Raw genomic sequence first — 27,482 nt, 5'->3', positions numbered from 1 at the left:
CAAGCACATCTAGGTTTGGAATAACCTTTATTTCTTTTTCAAAACGTTTTCGGACCACAACAGGCACAGCCTGTATTTTAGAGAAATACGGTTGGAATATTAAACGGACTGTACTTGAGTGCAGTGCATTGCATGTCTGCTATTGGACGCTATAGCTTGTACGGTAGTGAGAAACGGGTTCGCGCGCGCTGGGGAGCTCTGCTCTGCAGATTGCGCATTGGCGGCGGCAGGCAGACGGCCGCTGCTGGAACAGGCAGCTGGCAGCCAGCTTGCCTGCGTGGCCCTGACGGCTTCCCCTTCTCAGCGGTATTGCACCGCCGTTGCCTCTCCCGTCACATAACGATTAGACCCAAAGCCCAGCCCACCAGTAAGCCTGGGGACTCCTTAAAATGAGAACAACCCTCGTTGCCCTTTTCTATGCCACCCCCTTCCCCCCTCCAAAATCCCAGGCTGAGGTTTGACAGTGTCTCTATTGCCCATTGCCTCATATCTCCAGTACTTTTCGTAAGGGTGGGTGGGGGGTGGGTGGGGGGTGGCAGGGGTTATGCACAATCCCTTTGTGCTGTCAGGAAGCAGCAGTGAAGTCAGTCTCCCAAAAGGAAGGTGGGAACAGCGGCGGTGACACAATCCGGCAGGAAGCGAGGCCGGTCCGGGCAATGGTCGCGGGTCCGCCCGTCGCAGCTGCTGACGCGGTCCGGTAAACCTGTTGATTCTTAAAGCGCCGTGTGCACACTGTGCCTGTTTCCCCCCCGGTCCCTTTCCCTGACACTGGCAGGCAGGGGTTTTCTGTGGCTGCGGTCTCCTTACGACTTAAAACACGCTCCCGTCAATAGGCTGCATATTGTTCCAGCTCCGATTCTCACCTTTTTAACAGTGTTCTCAGGCAGGACCGTGCGTCTGTACAGGGCCTACTGACGTGACATCATTGTTGACTATGAAATGACCACCCTTCTTGCAGGTTTGAACTAATGGGCAGAAAATCTCCCTGGCAAACAGCCCCTCTGTTTTTATGTTTTTCCAGAAACTCCTGGCGGGGCCGTCTGCGTTCAGTTGACCGTTAATGTGTGCGTTTTCACGGGCTTTCGGTCCGTGCCAACTTTGGATGCGTCACCCCGTGTGCAGAATCTCGTAACGTGGAGACTTTCGCCCAGCCATGTAAAAGAGAAGCTGCCTGGGCGCTCGGACTGCAGAGCGCAGCCCGTTTCCTGTCACGGTTAAATACCCTCAGTTCATATGAGAGGTTTTTTCCCCCCCTGTGCTTGCAAAGGTACTGCAGTTTTTAAATGTCAGCCCAAGAAGGGGGGGGGGGTTTCCAGCTGCCATTGCTGCTGTTCTTTTTTTTTTGTTGGTGAAATCAGACTTAGTTTTTTGCCGCTGCCACTGGGGAATGACAGCGAGGTTTGTTTGTTTTTTAGCCGTTTTTATTTGGTTGGGATGACGCTCCCTGACAGTGTTCCGAAGCCGGAATTCCGCAGCTCTGCGTCTCTGGCATTTCACAGGAATGCTTCACATTGAGGCTGAGGCTTCTCATTTGGGATTGAGGAATGGGTCGGAATTGGATTTGGCCTGGAGGTAAATGAGGTTACTGGCAGCCTGTTAGGGAGTGCATTGCTTTCTGTCTCATCTGTTTGCTCATAGCCCACAGGAATTGCTAGGCTTGGTCCTTAATCTGTCCTCATCCTCCTTGAATTGTTCTGTTTGGCTGGTGAGATTAACTTTTTCTCATTAATGACACCAATCTATACTTTTGTCTATGAGAGTTGATCAGTTGTAGGAAACTCCATGCCTGCTTGTTTGTTACTGCATGTCATTGCAGAGTAACACTGTATGAATTAAAACTGATTGTTATTTGAACGTTAAAATGGCAATCAGATGTGTTTTTGACAAGTAAATGGGTCACTACATGAGAGTATACAAAAATGGTGGTTTAAAATGACAGATGTAATATTGCATTTGTAGCTGTAATTTGTAGACGTTTGCCTATGTAATATTCATAGATTCACATTTCATTTACATATAGTGGAGCGGTTTTTAAACTCATTGGGCATATATTTTATGCTGCATTACTGTCACAGCCAATGTCGTGATCAATAACGTTTGTTGAAACGGTGTGTTATTGTAACGGTAATTTGAGGCGCTTGTCTCCCGTGTCATGTTACAGAAGTTACACACTTTTGGTTTCGGCTCGTCTGTCAGTTAGTACAGTTAGGTTTGAAAGCTGTTTGGAAAGTGAGGAATGCGCTTTTTGTTTTGAGAAGCCTTGTTATTCGTCTGTAATAAGACCCGTTTCGCTCGGTTTGAGTGATCGTTGCCCCGCTGTTGTGACCACCTCAGGCGTGTCGTTGTTTTGAAGACGGGCACGTGGGGGAATAGGCCCAAATGGCAGGCCCAACGACTCCTCCGGCGTGAAGGCCCCTTTGCGAAACGCGGCGGAGTCCCTGGGGGTTTGAGCGTCTTTCTTTCCCGTAAGTATGCGAGGAATTCGCACGCTGCCTCGCCCCAGAGGTGCAGGGCCACCGGCGCGGCGACTCCTGCGCTAATGCGCTAACGCCGAAGCCCTGCGTTCTTCCTGCTTCTCCAGCCCGAACCGCCTGGCACTGCCCCCTGGCCGCTCGTTGCCGAGCGCCCAATCGCGACCTGGCTATTAATAGCTTTTGAGTTGACTTGGAATGCTCTGGGCCTATGTGAGTTTCGAGCTTCCTGTCTCCGGCGAGGAAAACAAAGACTGGTGCTATGGGAAGTGCTATGGTCACGCTGAGGAGTCGCCTGCAAACACGCCCTCCCGCACCTCTTTCACTAGTTCCATTTTGAGAAAGAGTTCTACTCAGAATTTCCTTTTGCAAATCTCTGATTACATCTTCATTCACTGTCCACGTCACTGATGTAGACCTATACCCATAAAACCAGGGCTAAATGTAGGGTAAGGCACTGTTTGGATATGCAGTGCAACCTGCTTGTAAGCTTATCAGATGCAGGAAGAAACTGGCATTGGGGATGAGACCATCCTTGTCGCTAATGATCGCCTGGTGGCTGATGAAATTTCAGATGCAGAGGCAGAATCACATTGTGCTTCATAGACTAGAAGTTGGTATTCATTAAAAAAAAACTGTTTAAGGCTTGGTTTTGCTCACTGAGGTTGTTAGTAAAAGGTGCCTGTAATTTACAAACGGTGCCTTCTCACAAATGTGCTCTTTCCATTCATTTGAAGGTGCTGTACCACTCATAAAATACTGCTTATAAGAATATAGTCATTCAGGATGGAAGCGGCGCTTGCTAGCGGGTTGCGGGTTGCCGTTTCTGCTTGTCTTCTTTATTAAGCGGTTACTGCTGGGTGTTCAGTGTCCCCTGAACATGCACTGGCAACGAATAAGATTGTTGTCGTAGGGAAGTTCAGTCCGTCTCTCCAGGGTTCGCTAGCGAGCAGACCCATCCTTAATTCATGGTTGGATTTGGTGCTCTTGTGGCACCTCCCCTTCCCTCAGAAGCGAGTGCATTATGGGTATATGCTTTTTGGAAAGTTTGGGAAAGCTCCACAGAAAACACCCTGCAGGACTTCGACTACGGTCAAACAAGAGGACTCCCCCCCCCACCCCCCCCACACTTCCAAGTGGATCCCCAGTGACTAATCCCAGCTAATTGCATACTTGTGCGGGCAGCCTTAATGCTTTATGACAGAGTAGGAAATGTGATTTTCTGGCACGGATTGGCGGGCCCCATTAGTTAAGTTAGCTGCGCGCTTAGCTGACATCCTTATTCAGGGTGACGTGCAAGTCGTCATTTTTCCCCACATAATCTGTCCATGCAGTTGGACCGTTAACAAAAGCAATTGGGGTTGAGCGCTTTGCCTCAGGGTACAGCTTTACTGTTCCACATGCAACAATTCAACCTTTCTTACCGTGAGCTGGTTTGCTAACGGGTAAGTCGAGCTTTTTAGATTGGTGCGTAGACATCGCTGATGTTTAGTCTTGATTTTCAGACAGAAAGTTTCAGATAAAGAGCTTTTGACGGTCGTCACCGGCAGTGCCTAACGTGTCTGGACATTGCCCGGCGCGTGCGGTTACCCGTAACCGGAGAGATTTTAGACGGCCTGCTTCAGTGCCCTGAAACACCAGTGTGTCATGGGAGACGGGCGCCAGGTTTACCCAAAACAGGATGTGTTAATGCAAGGACTTTAGACACAGACGACTGCTATGAAAGACTGTAAAAGGGACATACTCACTCACTAACAGACTCACCACTGACTGAGCGACTGTTACTGACGGTCTCACCCACAGTAACCAAAGTCTACCACTCAGCCAGCCCAGCATTAGACACCTCTTATTAGCCACCGCCCATCTGCGACGGTCTCATCCAGTTCTTGGTGTCTTGGAGAAGGATGAATGAGAAGCCATTGTTGCATGGCGCTTGTCCACAGGGCATGTTTTTGCAGTGTCGGAAGGGCCCACCCCAGCTAACCGAGAATGTTCTCGCACCATTACTGGAGTGTCTTGTCACTGTTATAACATTGCAGCAACATTGTGAGGGTGATTTTTTGGTAGGTGGGCAGCTAACACAGTGTTCTTGAAATGTTACTGGAATGTTTTGGCAATATTCTAACATTGCTACTACATTGCAGCAACGTTAAGAGAATGTTTTTTGTGTTAGGTAGGGCAGCTAACATGCAACGTTGCTGGAATGTTTTGTCACGGTTATAACATTGCCACTGCATTACAGCAGCACTGCGAGAACGTTTTGTGTTGGCTGGGCAGCGCCTGCGTTTGTCCCTGTGCAGCAGTGCAGCACAGCAGCCAAACTGTCACGGGGCTCTATGCTAGCATTTTTCCCAAGGAGCCCGTGTTCCTTAGTTGAAAAATTTAAGAGCGCGCTGATGCTTCCCAGTCGGTCGACGTGCTCCTAAAATATTTTTTCCAGTCAGCACACGTCAGATTTCGGGAGCAAGCCGTCCTAAAAAGGGAGCCTCCGTAGAGCCCTGAGTGCGGCTCATGCAAGAGGACAGCCAGTGCCGGGGGCCTGTGCAGCATTGATCACTGCTTCATTTTAACAGCCCCTCTGTGGCACTGCAGTCGACCTGTTTAAGCACAAAAATCGCCGCTGCCGCTACGGACGGGCGGCTCGCTGGTACCAGGGGTGTAGCACAAAATTCTGGGCCCTATACACAAGCAGTCTCTGTGGGCCCCCTTTCCTCTCTTGATCCATGTCTCTCACGTATCATTCTAGGCTTTTCTAGGGCCCCCCCCCCCCCATTCGGGCCCTGGGTAGTCAGTCCCACTTTCCCCCCCCCCCCCCTACTGCGACGCCCCTGGCTGGTACTCCCAAACACAGAGGGATCGCGCTCTTCGTTTTTTTACCGTCCGTGAACGGGGTCCGCGGTCGGATCCGGGCCTGCGTTCCGTACGTGAAACGCTCACCGCTGCGGCGAAGAGCGATCGGTGAGAACCGCGGAGACTTGGCATTCTGTTACGGTTTGTGCGGTATCAGCCAGGGTGATGTGTTGAGGGTCTAATGTGTGGTCGTCTCGACTTTCTGTAACGGAAAACCGCAGGGAACAGAAACGGGAAGTTTCGCTTATCAGCGGCAAAGCTACCTCAGCTGGCATGGCCTTCAAGTGGCCTGTATGCAAAATGCGGTTTTGGGGTTTGTCTCCAAAAACAGGCGGACTGCTTTCGTTTCAGGAACTGTTGTGAAGGTTGTTGAATAATGACGTGTTTGGTTGTGTACGCAGGACTTTCTCTTATCGCCGTGTTGCCATCTAAAAACCACAGGAAACAAAACATTTATCAAAAAAAGGAACTGCATCAGGGTTTTGGTCCTTTTGTTTTATGTTAAGTTTTTATTGTCACCCAAAACATTTAGCCTTTTTTTTTGGCTGCTTTTTTTGAAGAATGTCTACTGGCAATAACATTCTCTTTCATGTAGGCCTTGTTTTTTGTGACGTAGAGACTGTATGTATTTGTTATGGTATGGCAAGCTTCATCCATCCATCTTTTATCTATACCTGCTTCTTCCTGGTCAGGGTAGCAGGGGGTGCTGGAGCCTATCCCAGCATGCATTGGGCAAGAGGCAGGAATACATCATGGACACATACCGCTTATGGCAAGGTCAAATGCAGTGAAATTATATTTTTATTTTTTTTATTTTTAGGCTGACTTAGTGGGCCTTGTTTGACTGACTTAGTGAAATATTCTCAATCCAGACAAGAAAAATAAAACCTGCAACCAGACTATGGAGTTCTGTGGGAAACTGAGTTCTCATCGCTTATAGTTCAAGTACTGAGACAAGAATCAAGAGAATGCAAAAGAAGCCTTCGCTAGTTGTAGCCTACCTTTTCATTTGGATGTATGGCGTTGTTTTTAAGTTTTTTTTTTTTTAGCTTAGTATGAAACAAACCCATCAAGAAAGGCCTGTCATTGGACCCTGCACAGATAGCCTATAGTACAATAGTACAACTAAGCCGTTTGTTTGCATGCAATATGACCTAGAGGTGTTAAGGAGCAAAATTGCATGCCTTGGATTGTTGGGGTGCATTTGCTTGTGTCATGAATGAGTCAGTGCAGTGATATGGCTTCTAGACCAAGGTGCATGAATAGAAGTCAACTCAGAGCCCAGCCCTTGTAGCTGTACCTGGATCTAGATTGTTCTGCTCTGTGTTTGCTCAAATCCACTGCAAGTCACACACAGCTGATAGCCACTTAATGCCATCGCTACACAGAGGACAAAGTTCAGAAGTGTTTGGGCGTTGGTATTCTTTGCCATTGCTGTTATTCTTGCAGACTATTAGATGTTTTTGCCGTTATGCGCTCCTTGATATTACAATGTTAGAAAGCTTCCCCACCTTTATATACATAAAGGAACAGAGCTTAAGTCTTTTTCAACTCAATTTTGTAATTGTGTATTTTCAGCCTTAATTTCTTTTTTGTGGAGAGCTGTACGCTGTCTATGGAATGGTTCATAGGCAAGGAGTGACAGTTGGTCCAAGAGGGTCCCTACTGCTGTTTGGATGAATGAGAGCAGAGGGATTGTTTTTACAGCTTTAGATAGCCTACTTTTGTTAAAAGTACGATCTTCTTAAGTGCTTGGAAGGGTATGTCTCATTCACCAGGGAAGCCATAGTAAACAGACCTTTTACTGAGATTACAGTAAGGAGCAAATTGCTTCCTTATCTGTGTTCCTTCATTCAGTGGGAAAATTGGGGAGTGAATTTGGTGGGGACAGACTCAGAGTGTGATTGGCTGATGCCGTGATTGTATCAGTGTGCTTGATAGTTAAACGCTGACCGAGGTGTTTGATACCATTGAGGTCTGATCAAAGGCAGCCGTGTGTGTGTGTGTGTGTGTGTGTGTAGAGAGAGGGGGAGAGGCGGAGGGAGAGAGTGAGAGAGAGAGAGTTTGTCTACCTGTGAGCATCAGGTCCACTGTTCTTTTTAACATGGGGGTATTGTTGGATATATATTTTCATATGGTATTTACGATGGTTCAAGCTGCCCAGTTGTATGGCAGACAACCGTTGCTTGGTGCATTTGCACCTTGTTGTTAAAGTGCTGCCAGGTACCTTTTCATCCAGTTAACACCAAGTGCCGCCCTGCGTTTTTAGTGTTTGTAATTGCCTTATGTTTTAAATGTTTCTGTAATGTGGACGGTAACATATGCAGTGCTTGCATGTAGACCCGTGAAAGGTATTGAAACCTTGTTGAGCGTGGATACATCTCTAGCTCTGTCTGTATTTCGGATTGGGCTCATTTTCCTCCCATTTCTCTTCGCTTCCCATGCCAAGACCCCCCCCAAGTGCAGATATAAATCTGTGTGAATCTGCTCAGCCCTTCAGAAGAGCTCCAGAAAGGCAGAGCCGCTGTTATAAACAACTTTTAAAAACAAGTTTGGGATGGGTTAGGATTTTGCTCTTGTCAAATCTATTTGTGGGAGATTCGCACTCACTGTTGTGTCCCTCAGACTTAGAACAAAAAAAGTCAATAGAATTGATTTTTTCCCCACTTTTTTTGTTACATTGCCTAATCACTCCCAAATGTTAATTTGTTCAATGAGAATTCTCCCACCAATGTGCTTTGTGTAACCTGTGGCTTCACATCATTTGGGAAGAACCAAACTGGACTTTGAACGTTGTCAGCTGCAATGTTATTTTGGTCTTGGAGTTCACTGTCCCACAGCTCATCATTCACTAACCATTTTTTCTGGCTGATGTCGCCACCATAATAAAAATTGGCCTGCTCTAGTTATTACATGGCCATTCACATTTGGCTTTCATATTTTATTATGTTTCCGTACAAAATAAGTAACAAAATGTAAATAAACGGGGAGTGTAAAAACTGAGCCATAAAGAAGCTAAGATTTGTTTTGAACACTTAGGGTTGTATGTCACCAAATCAGAGTATTAAATAGTAGAAAATAATATTTGCACACGCGTAAATCCTGCCAATAAAATATTTATTTAGGCACCAGAGCGACCTTGTGTGGCCTCTGGCTTTCATTCTTTTACTATGTCTAAACGGTTATGTCATCTGCCAAATGTCTCTTGAATTGAGCTCTGCCCTCCTCGGAAAAAATGGCTGCGTTGGAATGTTTGTAGATTTTGTCTGAGGAGCAGGTACCGATTAGCACGAGCCGGCGCGAGCGTTCTGCTTTACCTGCATCGGGCGTGCACGTATAGTGGTTCACCTGTGCACGCTGTAATCAGAAGCGGGCGAGCCTGCTCGACGTGACAACGACTCGCACGCGGCAGGGAGAGTAGCAGTCTGCACCGAAGCCAGTAATTAACGCCCCGCCATTGCAGGAAACCGAGGAGTAAATCAATGCCGGTGACAGAATAAGGTCAAGTTGAGTAAAAAGCGAAGCTATGAAGACGCTGCGAAGTATCCGTGATTTACGTATTTCTGCCCAAGACGACGCAGTTTTTGTCTACCTCCTTCGCTGCAACGCTATAGCGCAAGTGCGGAGCTGTTTATAAACCGTTATAAACCTCCACGTGATCACGTTTGGATAAAACTAGTGAGGCGTTCCAACGGCCCTGGAATGGGTAGCTTTTAGAGGTTGAATAGCCGCTTCGCCTTCGTTTTCTCATAAATGGCATAAGCGCGCAGCCGTGATTGCGCGTCTTGGCGTCTGAATGCTGAGATGAAATAATAACTCCCGGTATTTGGGAGTATTTGTTACCAGCGTAAGCGTTTCAAGATTTTTTTCCTTTTCTTCAATCACCCTAAGCAGGAAGTAAAGCTCAACACTTTGGTTAATGGAATTGTGGCTGCAGCAAATACCGGAGTGGTCCAGCGCATGCCAGCGGTCTTAAATAGTTAGCAGCGATGAAAGCACGGGGACGCAAAACGCACTTTGGGTATTGGTTTTTTCCAGTTGATTTTCACGCGATTTGAAGGAGTGAGTTTGTAAAGCATTACTGTTCTGGTCACAGCCAGAGATTCAACTCATTTAAGGATATCAAATATAAAATACCATTCGTGTCAGTTTGGTGGTTTTTGAACATTGATCGGAAATAGCCTGTGTTATGAATTGCCTTCAGTGGCCTAATTTGATGCCAAGTCACATTTCCTGCAAATTAGATTTTTCTTCCAGATGTCTAAAATCAAACTCTTTCTCAGCAGCATTTAAGCTGTAAAACATATCTTCAGGGTTGCGAGTTCTCTGCCCTGTGGGTAGGTGATAAATGCTCTAACAGCCCACAATTTGGTAGATGGTACAGTTGTGGTAGAAGTTTTCTTGTGTGCTCTTTTGGATATAAAGATTCCCTCCAGAGAATCTGAGATATCTATGCCCCATGACATCTGTGTTTTTGTGTTATTATTAGTATTGAATTCAGCGCATTCTATCACCAACATAAGTGTTATTGAAGTCCAGATAATATGAATTTCCATAATAAGGTGTGCCAGGCCAATGAGAGCACACTATGCGAACACACACACACACAGACCTGTTTTTCTGTTTGCTGCCCGGAATTCTGAAAGTGGTGACCCAATTCATTAATAAAAAAGAAAAAAATCAGGGACACATCAATATGAACTGATGAGAGAACAAAAGCTCATAGCTCACTGTTCCACCAACCAAAAGAACGCTGGTGTGGGCCACGCCCGAGTCTCGGCGTCATGCGCGACCGAAAAGCCCGTCCCGTCAGGCTGGGGCACAGGGCGTTCGCTTCCTGCCTCAAAGGCTGTTCTTATTACCGCTTGAGAGGGAGCGGCGAGAGCTGCAGCCCGTCTGCTCTGTGCGTGTGCAGATGCTGCAGCCCGAATCTGGTGTAAAACAAGCTGCAGCATGTGACTGGTGATGTTCTCCCCCTCTGCTGTAGCACCTCAGCGCTGTAGAGGCATGTGATGTTCTCCCCCTCTGCTACTTTGGCAGGTTGTTAAATGCTTGAGTTTAGCATTTAGCATTTTTTTTTTTTCTTACAAGTGTGAAAAAGAACATTCTTAGTTGGTGTCGTGAGAGTGCTTTACGTTTATTTGTTCAGCCATTTCGTTTCCATGGGAACGCTTGCCGCTGCTTTGCCAGCTCGTGTGAAGACCCCCCCCCCCACTCTCTCTCTCCCTCCTGCAGTGGAAGTCGTTGTGGAGTATGAATACGACGCGCTCCACGAAGACGAGCTCACCCTGCGGCTCGGAGATGTGATCAGGAACGTCAGGCGGATCGAGGAGGAGGGATGGATGGAGGGAGACCTCAACGGCAAGAGAGGCCTTTTCCCCGACAACTTCGTAAAGGTGAGCCTGACTGTACATCCCAAACTTTACTACAACCTCCAGTTACTACAGGGCGGCTTTGTAAAGGTGAGCCTGACTGTCTGTACATCCCAAACTTTACTACAACCTCCAGTTACTACAGGGCGGCTTTGTAAAGGTGAGCTCGTCTGTCTGTACATCCCAAACTTTACTACAAGCTACTACCACGGGCTGCTTTGTAAAGTTGAGCAAACTGTCTGTAGATCTCGAACGTCACTACAGCATCCCATCACTACAGGGCTGCTTTGTAAAGTTGAGCAAATTGTCTGTACATCTCAGACTTTACTACAGCATCCAATTACTACAGGGTGGCTTTGTAAAGGTGAGCCTGAATGTCTGTAAATCTCAAACTTTAGTGCAACCTCCAATTACTAGAGGGCTGCTTTGCAAAGGTAAGCCACCTGTCTGTACGTCTCAAACTTTACTGCACCCTGCGACTGCAGGGCTGTTTTTTGTAAAGGTGAGCCGACCTTTGACCTCTCAAAAGTCACTACAGTGTGTGCTGTGCTGCACGGGACAGCTTTCTGAAGGCGGAGCTCTTCATGCAAATCCATCGCCGTGGCGTTTTTCTGCACCGCATTGCCCAGGAAGGCCTTCGTGAAGGGAGAACGGCCTCATGTAAATATGGCGGCATTGGCGTTGCCGCCGCTCGCGGGCAAGCGGAGAAGGCGCGTTTCGCGCTCCCCAGCCCTGACGGTTATCAGGTTGCACCAAAAAGGCGGTCGTAAGGGGCAGCGCAGTGTTGTGCTTCGGAGCGAGCAATGCTTTGTGGAGCTGAGCCGCGCAGTTTCCTCACGCGCCACTGTAATCTGGGAAACTGGCGATCCCGGAGGAGCCTGAGGCCTGCCAGGATATTGCTCTGGACTTTGATCTCAGGCAGTACGTCTGGCCTTTTTTTTTTTTTTTTTTTTAAATCCTCCTGCCCCGTCGTGCCGTTCCCAGAACACCATGTCTGAGGAGCTGGTAAGTGATCCGGAACGCGCTGCGCGCGGAGGGGCTCGGAGAGGTGCGGTTTTTTTGTGTGGAAATGTCAGCGGGGTGTCATGTGACCCGCGTGGGGGGTTCGAATGCGTCGCGGTGCCTGCGCCTGTGGCGTCTTCGTGGCTGTGCGCGGCTGTGCGCGGAGGCGACGGCTGCGGCCAGCGCTGGGGAGAAGACGGCGAGGAATCCGCGAAACGAAACGACCGGCAGCACTGGCCCGCTCTGACTTTGTTTATCACGGGCTGATCACCTGATCTCTAACATCCTGTGTGATTCAGAGTGAAATAGCCTGTTATGCTGTTCTTCCCATAACTACTAAATTAGATTTCTGACCTTACTAGCTCGGTTCATAATAGCACCGTGTAAGTTATTTTTGTGAATTGTGTGGATTAAAATTCATTGGGACAGTCCTGCAAGGTTTTTGGGAATGTAACATTTAATAAAAAAGGCTAAAACTTTAAGGGGCTATTTACCGTTTAAGGAGAAAAGTTGTGTTTTGCAGTCCTGTATAATGTGTATAGCCCTCATTAGGATCAGTAATAGATAGCTTGTGCGACAGCTTGTTTTTCCTCAGATGTGTCTGGTTTACAGTAAACATGTAAGACTTGGATAGTGTTGAATGTGTGCACCTGCAGCCGTTTTAATGCTGAGCTGTTTAAAGGGCTCGCAGTGCAGGAAGGCACGTGGATCTGTGTTGTGGGGAGGGAGCTGGGGGTGTTTGACGGGGCTGGGGGGGGGGGGGGGGGGGCAACGATCCTTCCTAAGGTTTAGGGCCGGCCTGTAAGTGCCCAGTCAGCAGGCGAAGCAGGAAAGGGGCGTTTCCCGTGACTCCCCGTTCATCAGTAGGCTCCAGGTTTTATTGGCGCACTTCGCCGTCACCGCGGCAACAGAGGTAAAGGCCCCGCCTGCGTTCGGGCCGGGTCTGCGCGGTTCGTTCGTTCGGGTTGCGGCTGAAGACTGATGCAAGCGCGAGACCCCCCCCCCCCCCCCTCCCCGCCCCAGGAGCGAGCGGTCGCCGTTCAGCGCTGCTCTGAGCGCGTGCAGACGCTGCGGATGCGGCTAAGCGGCGGCGCTTTGTTTGTTCAGAGCGGTGCCGTGCTACATTCCAGGCTGCGCCGGAGCATTCTTGAGAGATTCCCATCATGTGAAGCAGGTCCTGGCAGCTCTTACCGTCCTAATGCATCAGAGAGAGAGAGAGAGAGAGTGAGGGGGGGGAGGGAGGGAGAGAGAAGAGAGGTAGAGGGGGGGGGAGGGAGGGAGTGGTGGGAGGGGAGAGAGAGTGGAGGGAGGGAGAGGGAGAGGGAGAGTGGGGGGGACGGATGGAGAGGGGGAGCGAGAAAGCGGGAGAGAGGGGGGGGGTGGCACAGGGCGAGGAGAGCGAGAGAGGGACAGAATGAGAGAGAGAGAGAGAGAAGGCGAGGGAAGGAGGGAGAGGGGAAGGGGAGGAGAGAGAAGGAGGAAGGAAAGGGTCAGAACGGGTTACTGCATGACACAGCAGAGCCCGTATTCTCTCTCTCTCTCTCTCTCTCTCTCTCTCTCTCTCTCTCTCTCTCTCTCTCTCTCTCTCTCTCTCTCTAGTGCACGTGGCCTCGGGGCAGGCAGTGTGCGCTCGGCTCTTAAAGCACTGCAGTGGCTCTGTGCGGGTTCATGAGCAGAGCGGGGGTTTCTCCTGGACTTGCTCCTGCACAGTCAGCCCCGTGGGGCCAGGTCACTGTGCTGACGAGCCAGAGGAAGGAGTCAGGAAGCGTGTGTGTGTGTGTGTGTGTGCATGTCTGTGTGTGTGTGTCTGTCTGTGAGGTGCCTATGCAGTGTACCATTAACCTTTCATAAATCATTTCTATTATTAAAAACCTCTCCGCACTGCGGGGCTACGCGTCCCTGTACTGTTTTTTCTCTGCTGTTAATTTCACGTGGCTTGTGAAAGGCTGAAAATAGTTCTGGCTTTTGATGTGTGATCCCGTGTGAGGGCGGCAGGTGAAGGTGCTGCAGCCTGGTGCCTGCTTTCTCGCTCTGAGAGAGGAAAGGTAATTGAAAGAGCGGAGGATGTGGAGTTTGAGGGCGAAACCGAGCAGTAATGGAAAGAGGAAGTGGCCTATCTCTCCGCAGCCCACGTGGATAAACTACTGTACTGTGCCACTGCACCTCATGCATACCCACCTTGTTGATCATTTTCGGCCGTTCCTGCTCCTGTGAGTGCGTGTGAGTGTTTGTGCGTGTGTCTGTTTGTGTCTGTTTGTGTCTGTTTGTGTGCGTGCGTGTGTGTGTGCGTGTGTGTGTTTGTGCGTGTGTCGGTGTGTGTCGTGTGTGTGTGGGTACATGCTTTCTCTTAGACATTCATGCATGCAGATTCACGCATGCCACACACAGACACACACACACACACACACACACACAAAAACACCAGGCACGTGTATATATCATGTATATATCTTATGTGTACATATATGCTTATATGTATGTGCGTGTATGTTACACATTTTATAAAACAACGCTCTTTGTCGTGTTTCTGCTCCTCTCTGTGCTGCTCAGGAGGTAAAGAAGGAGTCCAAAGAGGAGGTGAAGGACGAGGTGCAGCCGGTGCGGAGGGAGAGGACCGGGGGGAACGTGGCCAGCCTGGTCCAGCGCATGAGCAACTACGGCTTTCCCGCAGGGGGCTTTCAGCCCCCGTCGCACCCCAGGACTTTCAAAAAGAGTGAGCACCCCCTGCCTACTTCCACAAGGACAGCGTGTTAGCGCCAGCACGTTAGCACAAGCACGTTAGCGCCAGCGTGTTAGCACCAGGCTGTTAGCGCCAGTGTGTTAGCAGCAGTGTGTTAGCGATGTGTCCGCAGAGTGGTATCAGCTAGGCTAGCAGCAGTCAGTATGTGTGTGAGCAGAAGAGTGTGAGCAACACTGTGAGTGTGCAAGCAGCAGTGTGTGAGCATGCGAGGGCTGCGTACAGTGTTTGAGTGTGTGAGAGGCAGTATGTGAACGTGCCGTCTCATAAATGCATTTTACTCGGGCCTCATGTCCCACAATGCAGTTCTGCGGCCTTGCCCTTGGCTCGGCCTCGCTCTGTAGCGTAGCGCTTGGCTGCCGCGATTGTTTTGGTTCTTCGGTTGCCATGGTAATTACATTAACGGTGGTCTGAAAGGAGCCCGTTGTTGGACTTCCCCCAGCGAGGCCAGGCCTCCGCAGGCGCAGCGTACACAGAAACAGACGCTGGCAATTCCCTTTCACCGCCGTGGGAAATGTCCCTTGTGATGGCACTTAGCGTAGGAATGGATAAAACCGCAGTTAGAAATTTGGTGTATTTGTGTTCAGTTCGCAGTGAAGCACCCCTGAATCACTGTGAAATCAATTCCTGGTATTGAAGGCAAAAGCAGGCTCTGGTGAAGGGCCCTCCGATGTCAAGTTCTCGAGCGCTGAGGAGAGCAGTGAACACTAGAGCGATTGTGTCCTGCCGGTTGATTTCTTATTTTTCGGTTCCTGTTCTGAGGTTGTTTTGGTTTGGAGGGAGGCTTTTTTTTTTTTTAACAAAGATGAAGTGAACAGAAAACCGTTTGCGATGTCGGTGAAAAAAAAACAGCAAGGCAGAACAGGAAATGACCCCCAGGAGGAACCCCAGGCTGCAAGCCCTGATGGATCTCCCCCCACCCCATCCCACCCCACCCCCTGTATTCCACACGGACAGCGGCGTCAGCACCGTCACGGACGCCGTCGCCATTATGGGTCTGCGGTCCGGCTCAGGCCCGTCACAGTTTCCAGCTGCGCCAGCCTTTTCCGTGCCGGGGCGGAGAAACAGGATGAACCAGCCCTTGGGCGGGCCTGGCTGGGCTGGCTCCTGGCTGTTGCACAGGGGACTAGCAGGCTAATCCGGGAGCCTGGAGGGGTGGATACACGGCCGGTGGATTTGCTTCTGCCCTGTGCCGTCAGGGTCATGTGGCACAGCTGGCTTTCCACTTCCTGTTTTTCTATATATATAAGAGATCTTTTCAGGATTTAAAATTTTATTATTTCTTATTCTTATTCTTATTATTTCTGTCATTAATGTAAACTTTTATTTAACTGAGAACTCGATTCTCTTTTGCACAACGTGTCTGTATATGTGCGTGCGTGCGCGCGTGTGTGTGTGTGTGTGTCATTGCTTTTAGGTGGAGATGTGATGGTGGGTATGCTGTAGTTTGGCAGTAAACATTTATAGGTGCTGTTACCTGGCTTTGAAGGCCAGGCTGTTCAAAGGTGTTGACTGGGTGGATTTGGGCTGGTGATGTTGCTGTGAATTCAAAGTTCATATCACAGGCACGTTGCAGCTCTAAAGCATGAATGTTACACAGACTGTTCTCTCAATGGGATATTGCTGGCCAATACAATCTAAGCTCTGATCCTCTTGTGTATTCATCTTTAAATGCACAGTTAATGTTATGCCTCCTAGCCTGTACCACGTAGCACATTTTTTTGAAAATCCCTATGGAACAAAATGAGGAATTCACATTTTAAATTATGCATTATACTGTGTCTATTTTGAGCTTCCTTGGGAGTGTAACATTTTTACCGTGTCCGTTGAGACCGAATGCTTCCCAACCGCCTGAAAAACGAGGGCGTTTTGCCAGCCTCTTCAGCGTGTTCAGTCACGCCCGGACTAGCTCTGATTGTGCACCCCTTGCACTGACTGATCTGAGACGTCGTATCTGTTATGGCGATATCAGCGGCCTATCGCTAATGCTAATTAAATACCGCTTTGAAACCCATATAAAAGTGTGCCGATTGGGGCTTCTGCGAGCCCTAACTCTCTCTGGTATATCACAGCTTTGTGATACGCTGTTGATGTGCGAAGTTTCATAAGCTGTTGACTGAAAGAGCAGCGAAGCCCACCAGGACCCTGTGAAAGTGTAATTTCGGAAACGGCGTTTTTATTTGCTGAATATCTCTGAAATGGGAAAAAAAATGTGTTGAACGCAGTGAGGAGGTGCTTTGAGTGCTTTGTGCGTGAGAGGAGCGACGAGCTGTGGAGAGCAGTGCATTGTGGGCCTTTACACGCGTGGCCCTGTGCAGCTGTGCTTGTTTAGCGAGGCGTGTCCCCAGTGCAGCCTGGGTACGGGTTGCCGCGGTGGCGTCCTCCGGGTCCTCGTCTGTGGGTGTTCGCGCTGCGCCCCCGGCCTCCGGCCTCCAGCAGTGGGGGTCCCCAAATCTCTCCGGGCCGCCCCAACGCCTCTCCCTCTCTCTCTGTCTCTACGCTGCAGAGGTGAAGAAGCGGCAGTGCAGGGTGCTCTTCGAGTACCTCCCGCAGAACGAGGACGAGCTGGAGCTGAAAGCGGGAGACGTCATCGACATCAACGAGGAGGTGAGTCGCGCCCCGAATCGGGCCCGTCCGCACGCCCCTGGTCTCAGCGGCGGGACGCGGCTTCTCGTCAGCGGATTGGCTCTGGGTCCGCGCGTCACTGTTGTGGAACCCTGTCACAGGATTCGCTGTTTGTGTGTACGTTTCCATACGCGGTACGATTTTGGCAAATATTTACCCTGCAAAAGGGGTGGGGCTGGGGGTTTCCCCTGTGCCAAGTCTGAGGCAAATGTAACCGGAACTGCAACCAACCCTGAGCCTAGGAGGTTGTAAAGCAGGGCCGCCCAACCCTGTTTCTGAAAACATACCGTCCTGTAGGTTTTCTCTTCAACCCTAACTTGGTGCACCTGATTTACCAATTGGCAGCTCATCGAGATCTCTGGCTGTTGAAAGCGGCGTGCTTTGTTAGGGTTGTAGAGGGAACCTGCAGGACGGTGGAGCTCGTGGAACAGGGCTGGGTGGCCGTGCTGCAGACTGCGAGCTGAACCCGGGAGCCGTAGCGTAGCGTAGCATAGCGTAACGCGAAGCTCACGGAACCGGTTTTTCCCCTGGCAGGTGGAGGAGGGCTGGTGGAGCGGCACCATGAACGGCAAGTCCGGGCTCTTCCCGTCCAACTTCGTCAAGGAGCTGGACGCCAGCGAGGATGACGAGGTCGCTGACGCCGCGGACGAAGCGGGTAAGGGGAAGCGTCTGAGAGAGAGGCGGGGGGGGCGGCGTAAGACGGCGCTCTCGGCCGGTGCTTGAGCACGTTTAGCCCTCCAGCGTTCCGCAGCGCTCACTGTAACCCCCTCCGCATTCCTGGCTGCGCGTTAATCAGAAATGGGACAAGTCTGCACACGAAGGCTTGCGAAAGAATAGAGTCTCCGGAGCTGTGAGGCTTTACCCTGCAGTTTGGGGCTGAGGGGGGCACCTCTCGCAGCACAACCGGCTGGATCCGCCTCGGCACCCCCCCCCCCCCCCCCCCCCCGGCGATAGGTCGGTGGCGACTGCTGCGGCGGTCGCCGTGGTGACCCCCTTCTTTTTCGCGTCTCCCCGTCTGCAGAGGGCGGCGGCAAAGACGGCGCCCCCACCTCCCCGGGCGCCGGCAACGGCAACGGAGTCATAGCGCAGCCCAAAAAGGTCCGCGGCGTGGGCTTCGGTGACATCTTCAGAGAAGGGTCCGTCAAGCTAAAGGTCCGGCTGTCCAGCACCGAGGGGGAGGAGAAGAAACCCGACAAAGTGAGTGAACCGGATACGCACCCTCAGTGCGTGCGGAGATGTGCAGGGGCTTGCTTTAGTCTGCCGGAAAGGTCTGGGTTGTTTTCAGTGTACTTTTTGTTTGTTTTTGTTTTCAGTCATGAAGTAGAATGTGGTAGAGCGCGCACAAGTTTTTTTTGTATCAGGTTTCACACTTCACGATAGAGTGCTTTTGGAAGCAGGGCAATGCTGCTCATTGGACGGCTTGTGAAGGTGTACCATTGTGAACGTGTACGTAGCAGCGTTTCAAAAGGTCAAGTTTGTGACTGTGTGGGTTTTGGAGGAACTAATTCACTGTAAAATTGAAGAGGCAGGAGTCCAGGTGAGGATCCTCACTGACGTGTGTTGAATTATTCTCAAAGACGAGGGCGCCAGCCTTCGCCCTGATGTTTGTGTTAATTGCGAATCGCTCGCATGCCTTTAAAAGGTTTGCGAGTTTGGCCTTCGCACCGTCATCGGCTTATCTCGCGTTACGCAAAACCACCCCGTGTGGCAACCCTTCAGGGCGGCGTCGGGCAGCGGCGCGTGGCGAAATAATTACAGCCCGCAACTGGTCTTTAGAACAGCCGCGCGGCGTTAGCTTCTAGAGCTGGTCTTTAGAAAGGCTGCGCGGCGTTAGCTTCTAGAGCTGGTCTTCAGAAAGGCTGCGCGGCGTTAGCTTCTAGAGCTGGTCTTCAGAAAGGCTGCGCGGCGTTAGCTTCTAGAGCTGGTCTTTAGAACAGCCGCGCGGCGTTAGCTTCTAGAGCTGGTCTTCAGAAAGGCTGCGCGGCGTTAGCTTCTAGAGCTGGTCTTTAGAACAGCCGCGCGGCGTTAGCTTCTAGAGCTGGTCTTTAGAAAAGCCATGCGGCGTTAGCTTCTAGAGCTGGTCTTTAGAACAGCCGCGCGGCGTTAGCTTCTAGAGCTGGTCTTTAGAAAAGCCATGCGGCGTTAGCTTCTAGAGCTGGTTTTCAGAACAGCCGCGCGGCGTTAGCTTCTAGAGCTGGTTTTCAGAACAGCCGCGCGGCGTTAGCTTCTAGAGCTGGTCTTTAGAACAGCCGCGCGGCGTTAGCTTCTAGAGCTGGTTTTCAGAACAGCCACGCGGCGTTAGCTTCTAGAGCTGGTTTTCAGAACAGCCGCGCGGCGTTAGCTTCTAGAGCTGGTCTTTAGAAAAGCCGCGCGGCGTTAGCTTCTAGAGCTAGTCTTTAAACCAGCCACGCGGCGTTAGCTTCTAGAGCTGGTCTTTAGAAAGGCCGCGCGACGTTAGCTTCTAGAGCTGGTCTTTAGAAAGGCCGCTCTAGAAGTTAGCATTTAGCCTTTACGGCCCGTCGGAGCGCAAGCGGGAAGCGATGTGAATGCAGCCGGCTGAGACGGCAGCTTTATTTTTGGAAAGCGATTGTTTGGCCGGCCTTTCCTCAGGACGTCTCGGCTTGCCCTGGTTTCCTCGCCCAAATTCTTTGGCCCTGGGACGACGCGCGTGTTTGCGTTTGGAGTAAACGCTCATTAGAGCTCCCCCACAGGGCCCTTCTGTTTGTTATGGGTATACACACGCTTATTTCATCTGGTGTATTGACAGCTTGCCACCAAACACCAGGTTTCTTAAATGTCCTCAGATGTTATTGTGGGTCCTCGTAAGGCTGGTGTGTTACTCGGTCCAGTGTGGTGTTAAACACACTGCTTTTTTTATTTGCGATGACGGCGACGCCCATGCTTTCCAGAACGCAATGGCTTGTTTAAATTGCACCATTGGCCTGCGTAACTAAAAAAACAAGGTGAGCTAATTTTAACTCGGAAAATGTTTCAGAGCGTAAGCTGTAAGTTTGCGACATGCGTGTGCGTTAGGACCAGCTTGTTCGAGTGTTTCTGTTAGTAACTGCTGACAGGGACCGCATGTTTTGTGATCCATTCATCACATCAGGATGTCCATGTGAAACTAACCGAATGCAAAGAACTGTCCACTTATCCTTCACTTTACATTGTCATTTTTCCCACTGCTGTTTTTCTTCATTGTCAATGTCTGGTTTATCGCTTGGCTTTTTCCTTCCCTGTTCATGGCCACTGTCTCCTAACAATCATCTGTAATGCCCATGCTATGTACGTTACGTTTTTTCAGAAAATCCACGAGTCTCTGGCAGATTTTCACTCCCTTACGGCTGTGTTTTTTGGCGATTACGATTGAAGGCTGCTATGAAGGCCTGAACTGTGCTACGACAGTCTGCTAACGACGCCTGCCGCCCTCGTCTGGCCTCAGAATGAGCATTAGCATTAGCTTAGAGCGAAAGCCTGGCTCTTGGGAGTCTCGCAGTCCTCCGCTGTGGCTGTTCGAGGCGATCGATTGGCTGCGTCTGTGCCCGCTGGTAATTTAGCCGTTCGCTGTGTGTGGGCCCACCCCCCCCATTCCCGGGCACCAGGCACGACTAATAGCCGTCAGTCGCGGTCACGGCCCGAGTAATGGCGGTCCTTCGCCTCCCGCGGTAGCCTTTTTGACAGCGTTCTGTGTGTCGCCGTCCAATCGCATGCCGGTAAATCCATCTGTGGTTTGCTTCATTTTAGCCAATTCCATCACTGCCATCCTCTGCAAAGCCCGCCCATTCCACCATGACAGACTCAGATAAGGTAGAGGGAGAAAGCAAAGCTAAAGGTAAGTACACAGGGTCCCACAGCGTGAGTTTGACCTGTTTTACTCCCCTGTGTCTGTCCACTCTGTGCTTATTTCCAAAGCACACTTCACTATGCTCTTCAGTCTCTTTCCCTGCTCCCCTGCCACAGTACAAGTTCTCAGGCTTTAGTGGTGAACAGGTACGGCAGTGTCAGACCCATTTTGTGAAATGGTCAAAACCCTACGTACACTCGAATCTAGCTGTCCCACTTCTGTAAATATAATAAATATTGTAGTAATACAAGTATTATAAACATTTGGCTTTGATAAGGCAAGGTCGCTGTAATGTTTTGAGCAACAATTGAGACACTCCTTAAGTTTAATCAAAGCTGACTCATTAGTGACCTCTTGTGGACTGTTAGTGTTTATGAAAAAGAGTGTCCTGCGTACAGCATTTTATTATGACGTGACCTAAAGGGATGGCTGACACTGCCTCCTGATCAGAGTTCTATTTACTGGAACTACCAGGAAAGTCTATGATCGTGCCTTTCCTTTCAGATGGTGGAATCATATATGTTAATTTAGTACAGTTAATGCCTGTTTACAACAACAAATCGATACAAATGTGTGGTATCTAAAGCCCTAGATCCACTGCTTTACTAAAGTTGGAAGCATTTGAATTTCACTTTAAATATCAGAATATGTGCCATTGGCTGAAGTCTTGATGGCTAGGGCAAATCTGTAATAGTCTTACATGCAGATATAGTTGTGCTACGGTGGCTGTCTTGGATTAGAAATAGCAGGCAGATTAGATGATTTTTTGGTCTTAAATTTAATTTCTGCAGATTTGTGCAGAATTTTTTTCCCTGACGCCTCAATTTTTGTATTTCTGCTGTCAGTGTGGAGTTTCTTGGGAAAATTAAACCATGCTCTGTGTAGTGTTTTTTTTAGTCTATACTGCATATAAGGGGACTATTAGCCTTGGGTTGCCTGGCAAAGCTGATATCAGTAGATTGATAGAAGAGAATCCATTAGTGGTAGAAATTAATTACTTTGCTGAATTTGTGATGTATTTCTTTCTTCTTTTTACAAAGTGAAAGAATACTGCAAGGCCATCTACCCCTTCGACGCATCAAATGAAGATGAATTGACCCTGAAAGAGGGGGACATCATCTGCGTATTGAATAAGGTGAGTCTTCTCACTTGTGGTCCCCTGTTCAGTAAGGTAGCATTGTCTCACCTGTGACCCCTTGTTCAGTAAGGTAATATTGTCTCACTTGTGGCCCCCTGTTCAGAAAGGTAACATTGTTTCACCTGTGTCCCCCTGTTCAGTAAGGTAACATTGTCTCACTTGTGGTTCCATTTTTCATGCAACTACATGAATTTGACCCTTTTTACACATTCAGAATGTGTGAGTCTAGATCCCTTGTCTCGCACACAGGTTGTGAGAGAGCCATTTTTAGAATGCTTAAATGTATTATGAGAGAAAACGCAGGGAGCGGAGTCGAGGGAGGTGAGGGAGTCTTCCGGAACGTGGTGGGCCTGTAATCAGCTGTACTAGGAAAGTCCTCTCTGTCGAAGGGTGGAGCACGGTCTGAAGAACAATGAGTGAGACCAACCAGGAAGTGAAAATGTGCACTTCTTAGCGTTGGCTTAAGATCTCCACTCGCTGCTGTTTCTCACGCTGAATTTTTATTTATTTTTTCTGTATCAAATGCTTCTGTGATAACGTGCTGACACCTTCGTAAGAAGTGCAGTGCGCTTTGTAGGAAGCAGCCAGAAGCGCACACCTGTCTTAGCAGTAGGGAAGCCGTAGCAGAAATGGGACACAGGTGTTTGCACAGTGAAATGACCTGTGAAGTATGTCGTCGTCGTCCCCCCCCTCCAAGCTCAAATAATGGAGCTGGAAATGGGTATGTTTGCTCAGTGGCCAAGAAGTAACTCAATGTTTCCTCAGTGTTTCCTCAATGTTTACTCAGTGTTTACTCAGTGTTTACACTTGACGCTTGCACGCGAGAGCCTGTGCCGTTGTTTTCCTCCGCGCGCTGTGATGGCTCACGTAAGCGGCGTCGGTCGTAGCGGTTGTGATTGGCTTGGCGTCTCTCCAAACCTGGAATGACGAAGCATAAGAGCCGGTGTTTGCGCTCCTTGCCAGCCAGCGAGCCAGCGAGTGCGTCAGTTCGGCGAGCGACCTCGCCCCCTTCTCCTGGAACCCGTGTGACGTGTGGGCGGGGAGTAGAAAAACAGCGCTCGGGCAGTGGGCGGGGCTTATTCCGCTTAAGGGCAATCAAGTTCACATCATAGCAGAAGGTCTATCAAAAGGAAACAGTTAATCTCCTGTGCTGGCTAAATGTGATACTGATTCTAGACCTATTTGGAGATGTTATGCACTTTTTGCACTGAATTTCTGTGACATTAACTGCAGTGTTTTTACGTTACCACCAGGTGTTACTGATGAATAGTCTTTTGAGCATTTATGGTCTACGTATACATATGTGTTTTTTTCCCTGACATATAGTCCCAGTGACAGGAGAATGCAGTCTTGCCACGTCGCTGAAGCTAAACTGGTCTTCAGGAAGCCCCGCATTATACGTTTTGTGGGCAATAGCGGCTTCTATTCTGGGCTGTTCCGAGCGGTCCTGGAATTACCGTTAGCCGTTTGCGCGTTAGCCTCGGCGGCGTTAGCCTGCTCCAGCCGACGGGCCGCCGCGAGCCGCTAACAGGCTCTCGAAGCGCACCGATGCAAAACACAACGGGCCAGTTTAATGTAAACACGTCTGCGTGCCAAACCGCCCGGGGGTCCCTGGGAGCCCCCGGCCTCTGGGCCTCCCTGCTCAGCGGGGGGGGTGTAGACAGACCGGGACGCTAGCGCCGTAGCGCCTCAGCGCGCTCTTAATCTCAGCTTGTTGACGTCCCGCTCCAGATACAGTAAGTGCTCTGAGCGGGAAGCATTGTTACCGTGTGCCAAGGACCAGAGACCACAGACACCCGGTGGAATTCGGCTGTGTGTGCGCACGGTGCCAGGGACTGTGATGACTACAGCTGTCCAATCCTAAACACTTTAAACGGTCATTACTGCCACTCTGCTGGTTTAAGTACTTTATAATGTTTTTTTTACTTTGTGAATGGATGCAGATATCATGCTTGTGTGACAGTGTGATGTGGAATATGTGCATTCTATTTTTTATGAAAATTAGGAACAGTGCAGCAGCTTTTTTAATTGTATTTTTCATGATTGTTTTAAATTAGTCCAGTTTTTGTTTTGAATTTATATTTATACAATTTGTTTTATAATCAACGGTGGTGCTCACTTTTCTGTAAATAATTATGTATGTGCTTAAAGACCTTATTTGTATCCAGATTTAAGGTGGCATATTCCTTCCTGAAGAAATAAATCTTTAATTGTCTGCAATGTATCCCAATAAAAACAAGTTGAAAAGTCAGTCAGCCAACATGGATTAATGTGTAGTTTTCATTTCTTGAACTGTAGTTCTCCTGTTTGAGTGATGAGTTTACCAAAGTTTACCGGTTTACCTAGAAATGGCAAAAACAGAGATGGTCCAGATTTACTTAACTAAGAATTGTCTTCTTGCTCCATGTGGTAAATAATGGAAACTCAGACCATTGAGTCAGTGTTGAGTGTTTGGCTCCATCTTGTGTCCGTGTACAAGAACTGCTGTCACGTTATGACTGAGAGAATGAAGACTTTCTGATGCTGCGGGGATTCCCGCAGAATATTTTTAATCTTCCAGAATTTTTTTTGAATCAGAAATCACTGTATTCTGAAAAGTAAATGCATTATATCATAAGAACCACAGGGTTAGGGTTGCGTCTCAAACATGGCTTGTGTGTGTGTGTCTGTGTGTGTGTGTTACAGGAAACAGGAGAGCCTGGTTGGTGGAGAGGAGAGGTCAATGGAAAAGAAGGGGTCTTTCCTGACAACTTTGTGACTGTGATTTCCGAGACAGACAAAGAGGTGAGTCGACCGGAGGAAGCTCTTTTCCAGAAATTCTCTCAAACACACAGCCGTCCTTCCAGAGAGGCCTGCATTCAAGACTGCAGACCCTTTGCTGGCTGTGAAGCGTGAAGTTTGTCCGATTGCGTATATAAATTCAGTGATCACTTTGCTTGATTTAAATCTTCATTTGTATGGCTTCTTCAATGCTTGCTTCTGTTGTTTCATGTTACAGGCAGTAACATCAAGAGGCTCATTTAAAACATCTTCAAAGCTGGACTCTGAAGAGGTAATGTAATGTAATTAAATGATTGTGCATTTTTATCTAGTGTGTTCATTCAGCTTCAAGCAAAGGAGCTTGAGGATGAACAGTTGCATAGCTTCACTCAAAGGTGGATTATTTGTCAGTGGGATTCCCTGTATGTCGTGTGGTAATAAATTTATGTTGTGTTTCTGCCTCGTGGTTTCCTTTAATTATAAAAGAAGGCCCGACTGAGTCATGGTGTGGCTTTGAATTAAAACAATGGCTCAGGCATGGCCTTGGTGTCCTCCCATTGGTTCAGCCGGTTTGTGTCTGTGCTCTCATTGGTCCAGACTGCTTGTGTCTGAACCATATTTCCTTTATCATTGCCATGTCCTTCGATTTCGGTTTTTGATTGGTTGTCAAGGACTTCTGTATGGAAATATAAAGTTTTCCTTATAAAAGGTTGCTAAAATAGTATGTAAATCGCATATCGCTCGCAGTATAAAAGTCGTAAATGTGTAATGGTTCATTAAATTAGCTTTGATATGATTAAGCAAATTTCTTACTCTTGACCCTTCATGGAACGTGATTGGGCACCCCTGGTTCAGGGGATCAAAGCTTCAATTCCCACTGTGCTCAGTAGAGGGCAGCACTGGCCAGTTGTAGACCTTAGAGAACAGGCGCGTACCACCTCTGAAGTGCCTTGTTTGTCTTACTGTGCACGCAACATGAGATCTTCTTTCTCATGTCTGTTTTTGTGCTCAGGGCTAATGTTTCTCAGTGGTCAGAACTGATTCATTTTCATACGCTGCATGTTATAGAACATCACAACAACAGGCTCCTTCTCCTTATCTGAAATCAACCAAGTGCATTTTTCAATACTTTGAGTTTTGTCAGACCCTACCATCTACCATTAAATGCTCAGACACGCTCACCTATCTTGGCTTATAAACTTTCAACAATCTCTTTTTTTTCTGAGGCATAACCGTGATAATGTTCTATCAAGATAGAATCGGCTCTTCCTTCACGGCAGAATTTCTGAGATTAAAATGCCGGCGTTGCCTTTCTGTTTTGCAGCTGTTTTTCTGTTTGCCATGTTAACCACTTCCCCTCTCTCACAAATGCAGAGAAGAGTAGAGTAGAGTAAAGCTTTAATGTCCCCGAGGTGCAATTTGGCTTGCAAACAGCAGTCAATAATAAGCAAAAATGGAAACCATACAATATGTACATACAATATAAACGTACATACGCACATAAACACAAGTACACAGTTAGCGCCAGCGTCACTGTTGTCATTGTCACTTGTCACCAGAACCATCAGAAGAAGCAGCAAGAAAGAACCGTATTACCATAGTGGTAATGTAGTGTTCATATTAATTCCTTATGCCCCATGTTATTTTGAATGGAAAATACATTAGGATTGATACAGTGCCACTACAACACAACTCCCTACGTTGTTTTTGTATTATTTTAACAATTATATGAATATTTGTTTTATTTTACTTTATTTTATTTTTTTTAAGTGTGCAGGGGTCCAATAAAATTTAGTGTGGTCCAGTATGTACTAGGTATTTTTAGTTGTGGATGAAATTGCTTGTTACTGTGCCCTGTTCTAATTGACTTTGCTCTGCTAGGTAGACGCTAGAACCTACGCACATCGCTCAGTCTGTATTTTTTGCGGCATCTCTTCAGTTTAGCCGAATGACCTTTTTGCCAGGCTGAAACGGATGAGAATTTTCTTCGGATGATGATTGGAGTGCTGATTTTTTCGGCAGGTTGCTGAGTTTCCCCCTGAGGATTTATTGAAAAGCTGCCATAAATTCCACCGACTAACGTTAGACAGAGAGCAGTGCGTGTGCTAGCCTCAGAAGGTGGCATGCTCACGTAATTATAGTTAGCGTTTTTAAGCTTTTGTTGGTCTTGCTGTGAAACTACCCCCACTGCCTACACGCACGCTGACACGCACGCACGCACACACACACACACACACACACACACACACACACACAGACACACACGCACACACACACACTCTTAGCCGTGGTGTTAAATTCCAGCGATGATGGAAACTACACTCTGCCTCTTGCTCAGATACAGTGGAACAAGCAACACCGTTTAATGGAAACAGACCGAAATCACTAATAGCATTCTGCAAAGGCAGATTTATCTGTCTGCCCAGAAGGGTTGTGCTTGACAACACCACCAACTCACCCGCTTGCTTTTATTATTTATGCGCTTCCTAGCCCGCAGTCTTTAACTGGGGATGTAGAAGCAGTACGTGCAGAATTTAATGGGCTAAAATCACGCTGCCATAATGGCTGCTTTATTGTAATGTTTCTTGACCAATCACAACCTGTTATTTTAGTTGCTGCAGCCCATTGGGTTCTTTCGCTTAATGATCGTCTGCCTCCTCGGTGGAAATTATGGAGACCTCCG

At 48.6% G+C, this 27,482-nt stretch overlaps 1 protein-coding gene across 2 annotated transcripts in view; it reads left to right on the top strand.

Annotated features, from left to right (window-relative positions):
* Positions 1-27,482, top strand: part of LOC135257497 (CD2-associated protein-like) — a 34,345-nt gene that overhangs the window by 1,902 nt on the left and 4,961 nt on the right. Inside the window, exons 1-10 of one of the 2 annotated variants that reach the window (XM_064340268.1) lie at positions 7,475-7,544; positions 10,557-10,717; positions 14,246-14,408; positions 16,939-17,039; positions 17,592-17,712; positions 18,079-18,254; positions 20,802-20,889; positions 21,942-22,036; positions 24,725-24,823; positions 25,038-25,091. In XM_064340268.1, coding sequence (XP_064196338.1) covers positions 7,490-7,544; positions 10,557-10,717; positions 14,246-14,408; positions 16,939-17,039; positions 17,592-17,712; positions 18,079-18,254; positions 20,802-20,889; positions 21,942-22,036; positions 24,725-24,823; positions 25,038-25,091 — 1,113 coding nt within the window. In that variant the 5' untranslated portion in view covers positions 7,475-7,489. Of the gene's footprint in view, positions 1-7,474; positions 7,545-10,556; positions 10,718-14,245; positions 14,409-16,938; positions 17,040-17,591; positions 17,713-18,078; positions 18,255-20,801; positions 20,890-21,941; positions 22,037-24,724; positions 24,824-25,037; positions 25,092-27,482 lie in introns of those variants that run through there. The other variant, XM_064340269.1, reaches the window with a different exon arrangement.

The sequence above is a fragment of the Anguilla rostrata genome, chromosome 6 (assembly GCF_018555375.3).
Source record: "Anguilla rostrata isolate EN2019 chromosome 6, ASM1855537v3, whole genome shotgun sequence".
Lineage (NCBI taxonomy): Eukaryota > Metazoa > Chordata > Actinopteri > Anguilliformes > Anguillidae > Anguilla > Anguilla rostrata.
The sequence above is the reverse complement of the archived record's forward strand: the minus strand, read 5'-3'. Positions and strand labels throughout refer to the sequence as shown.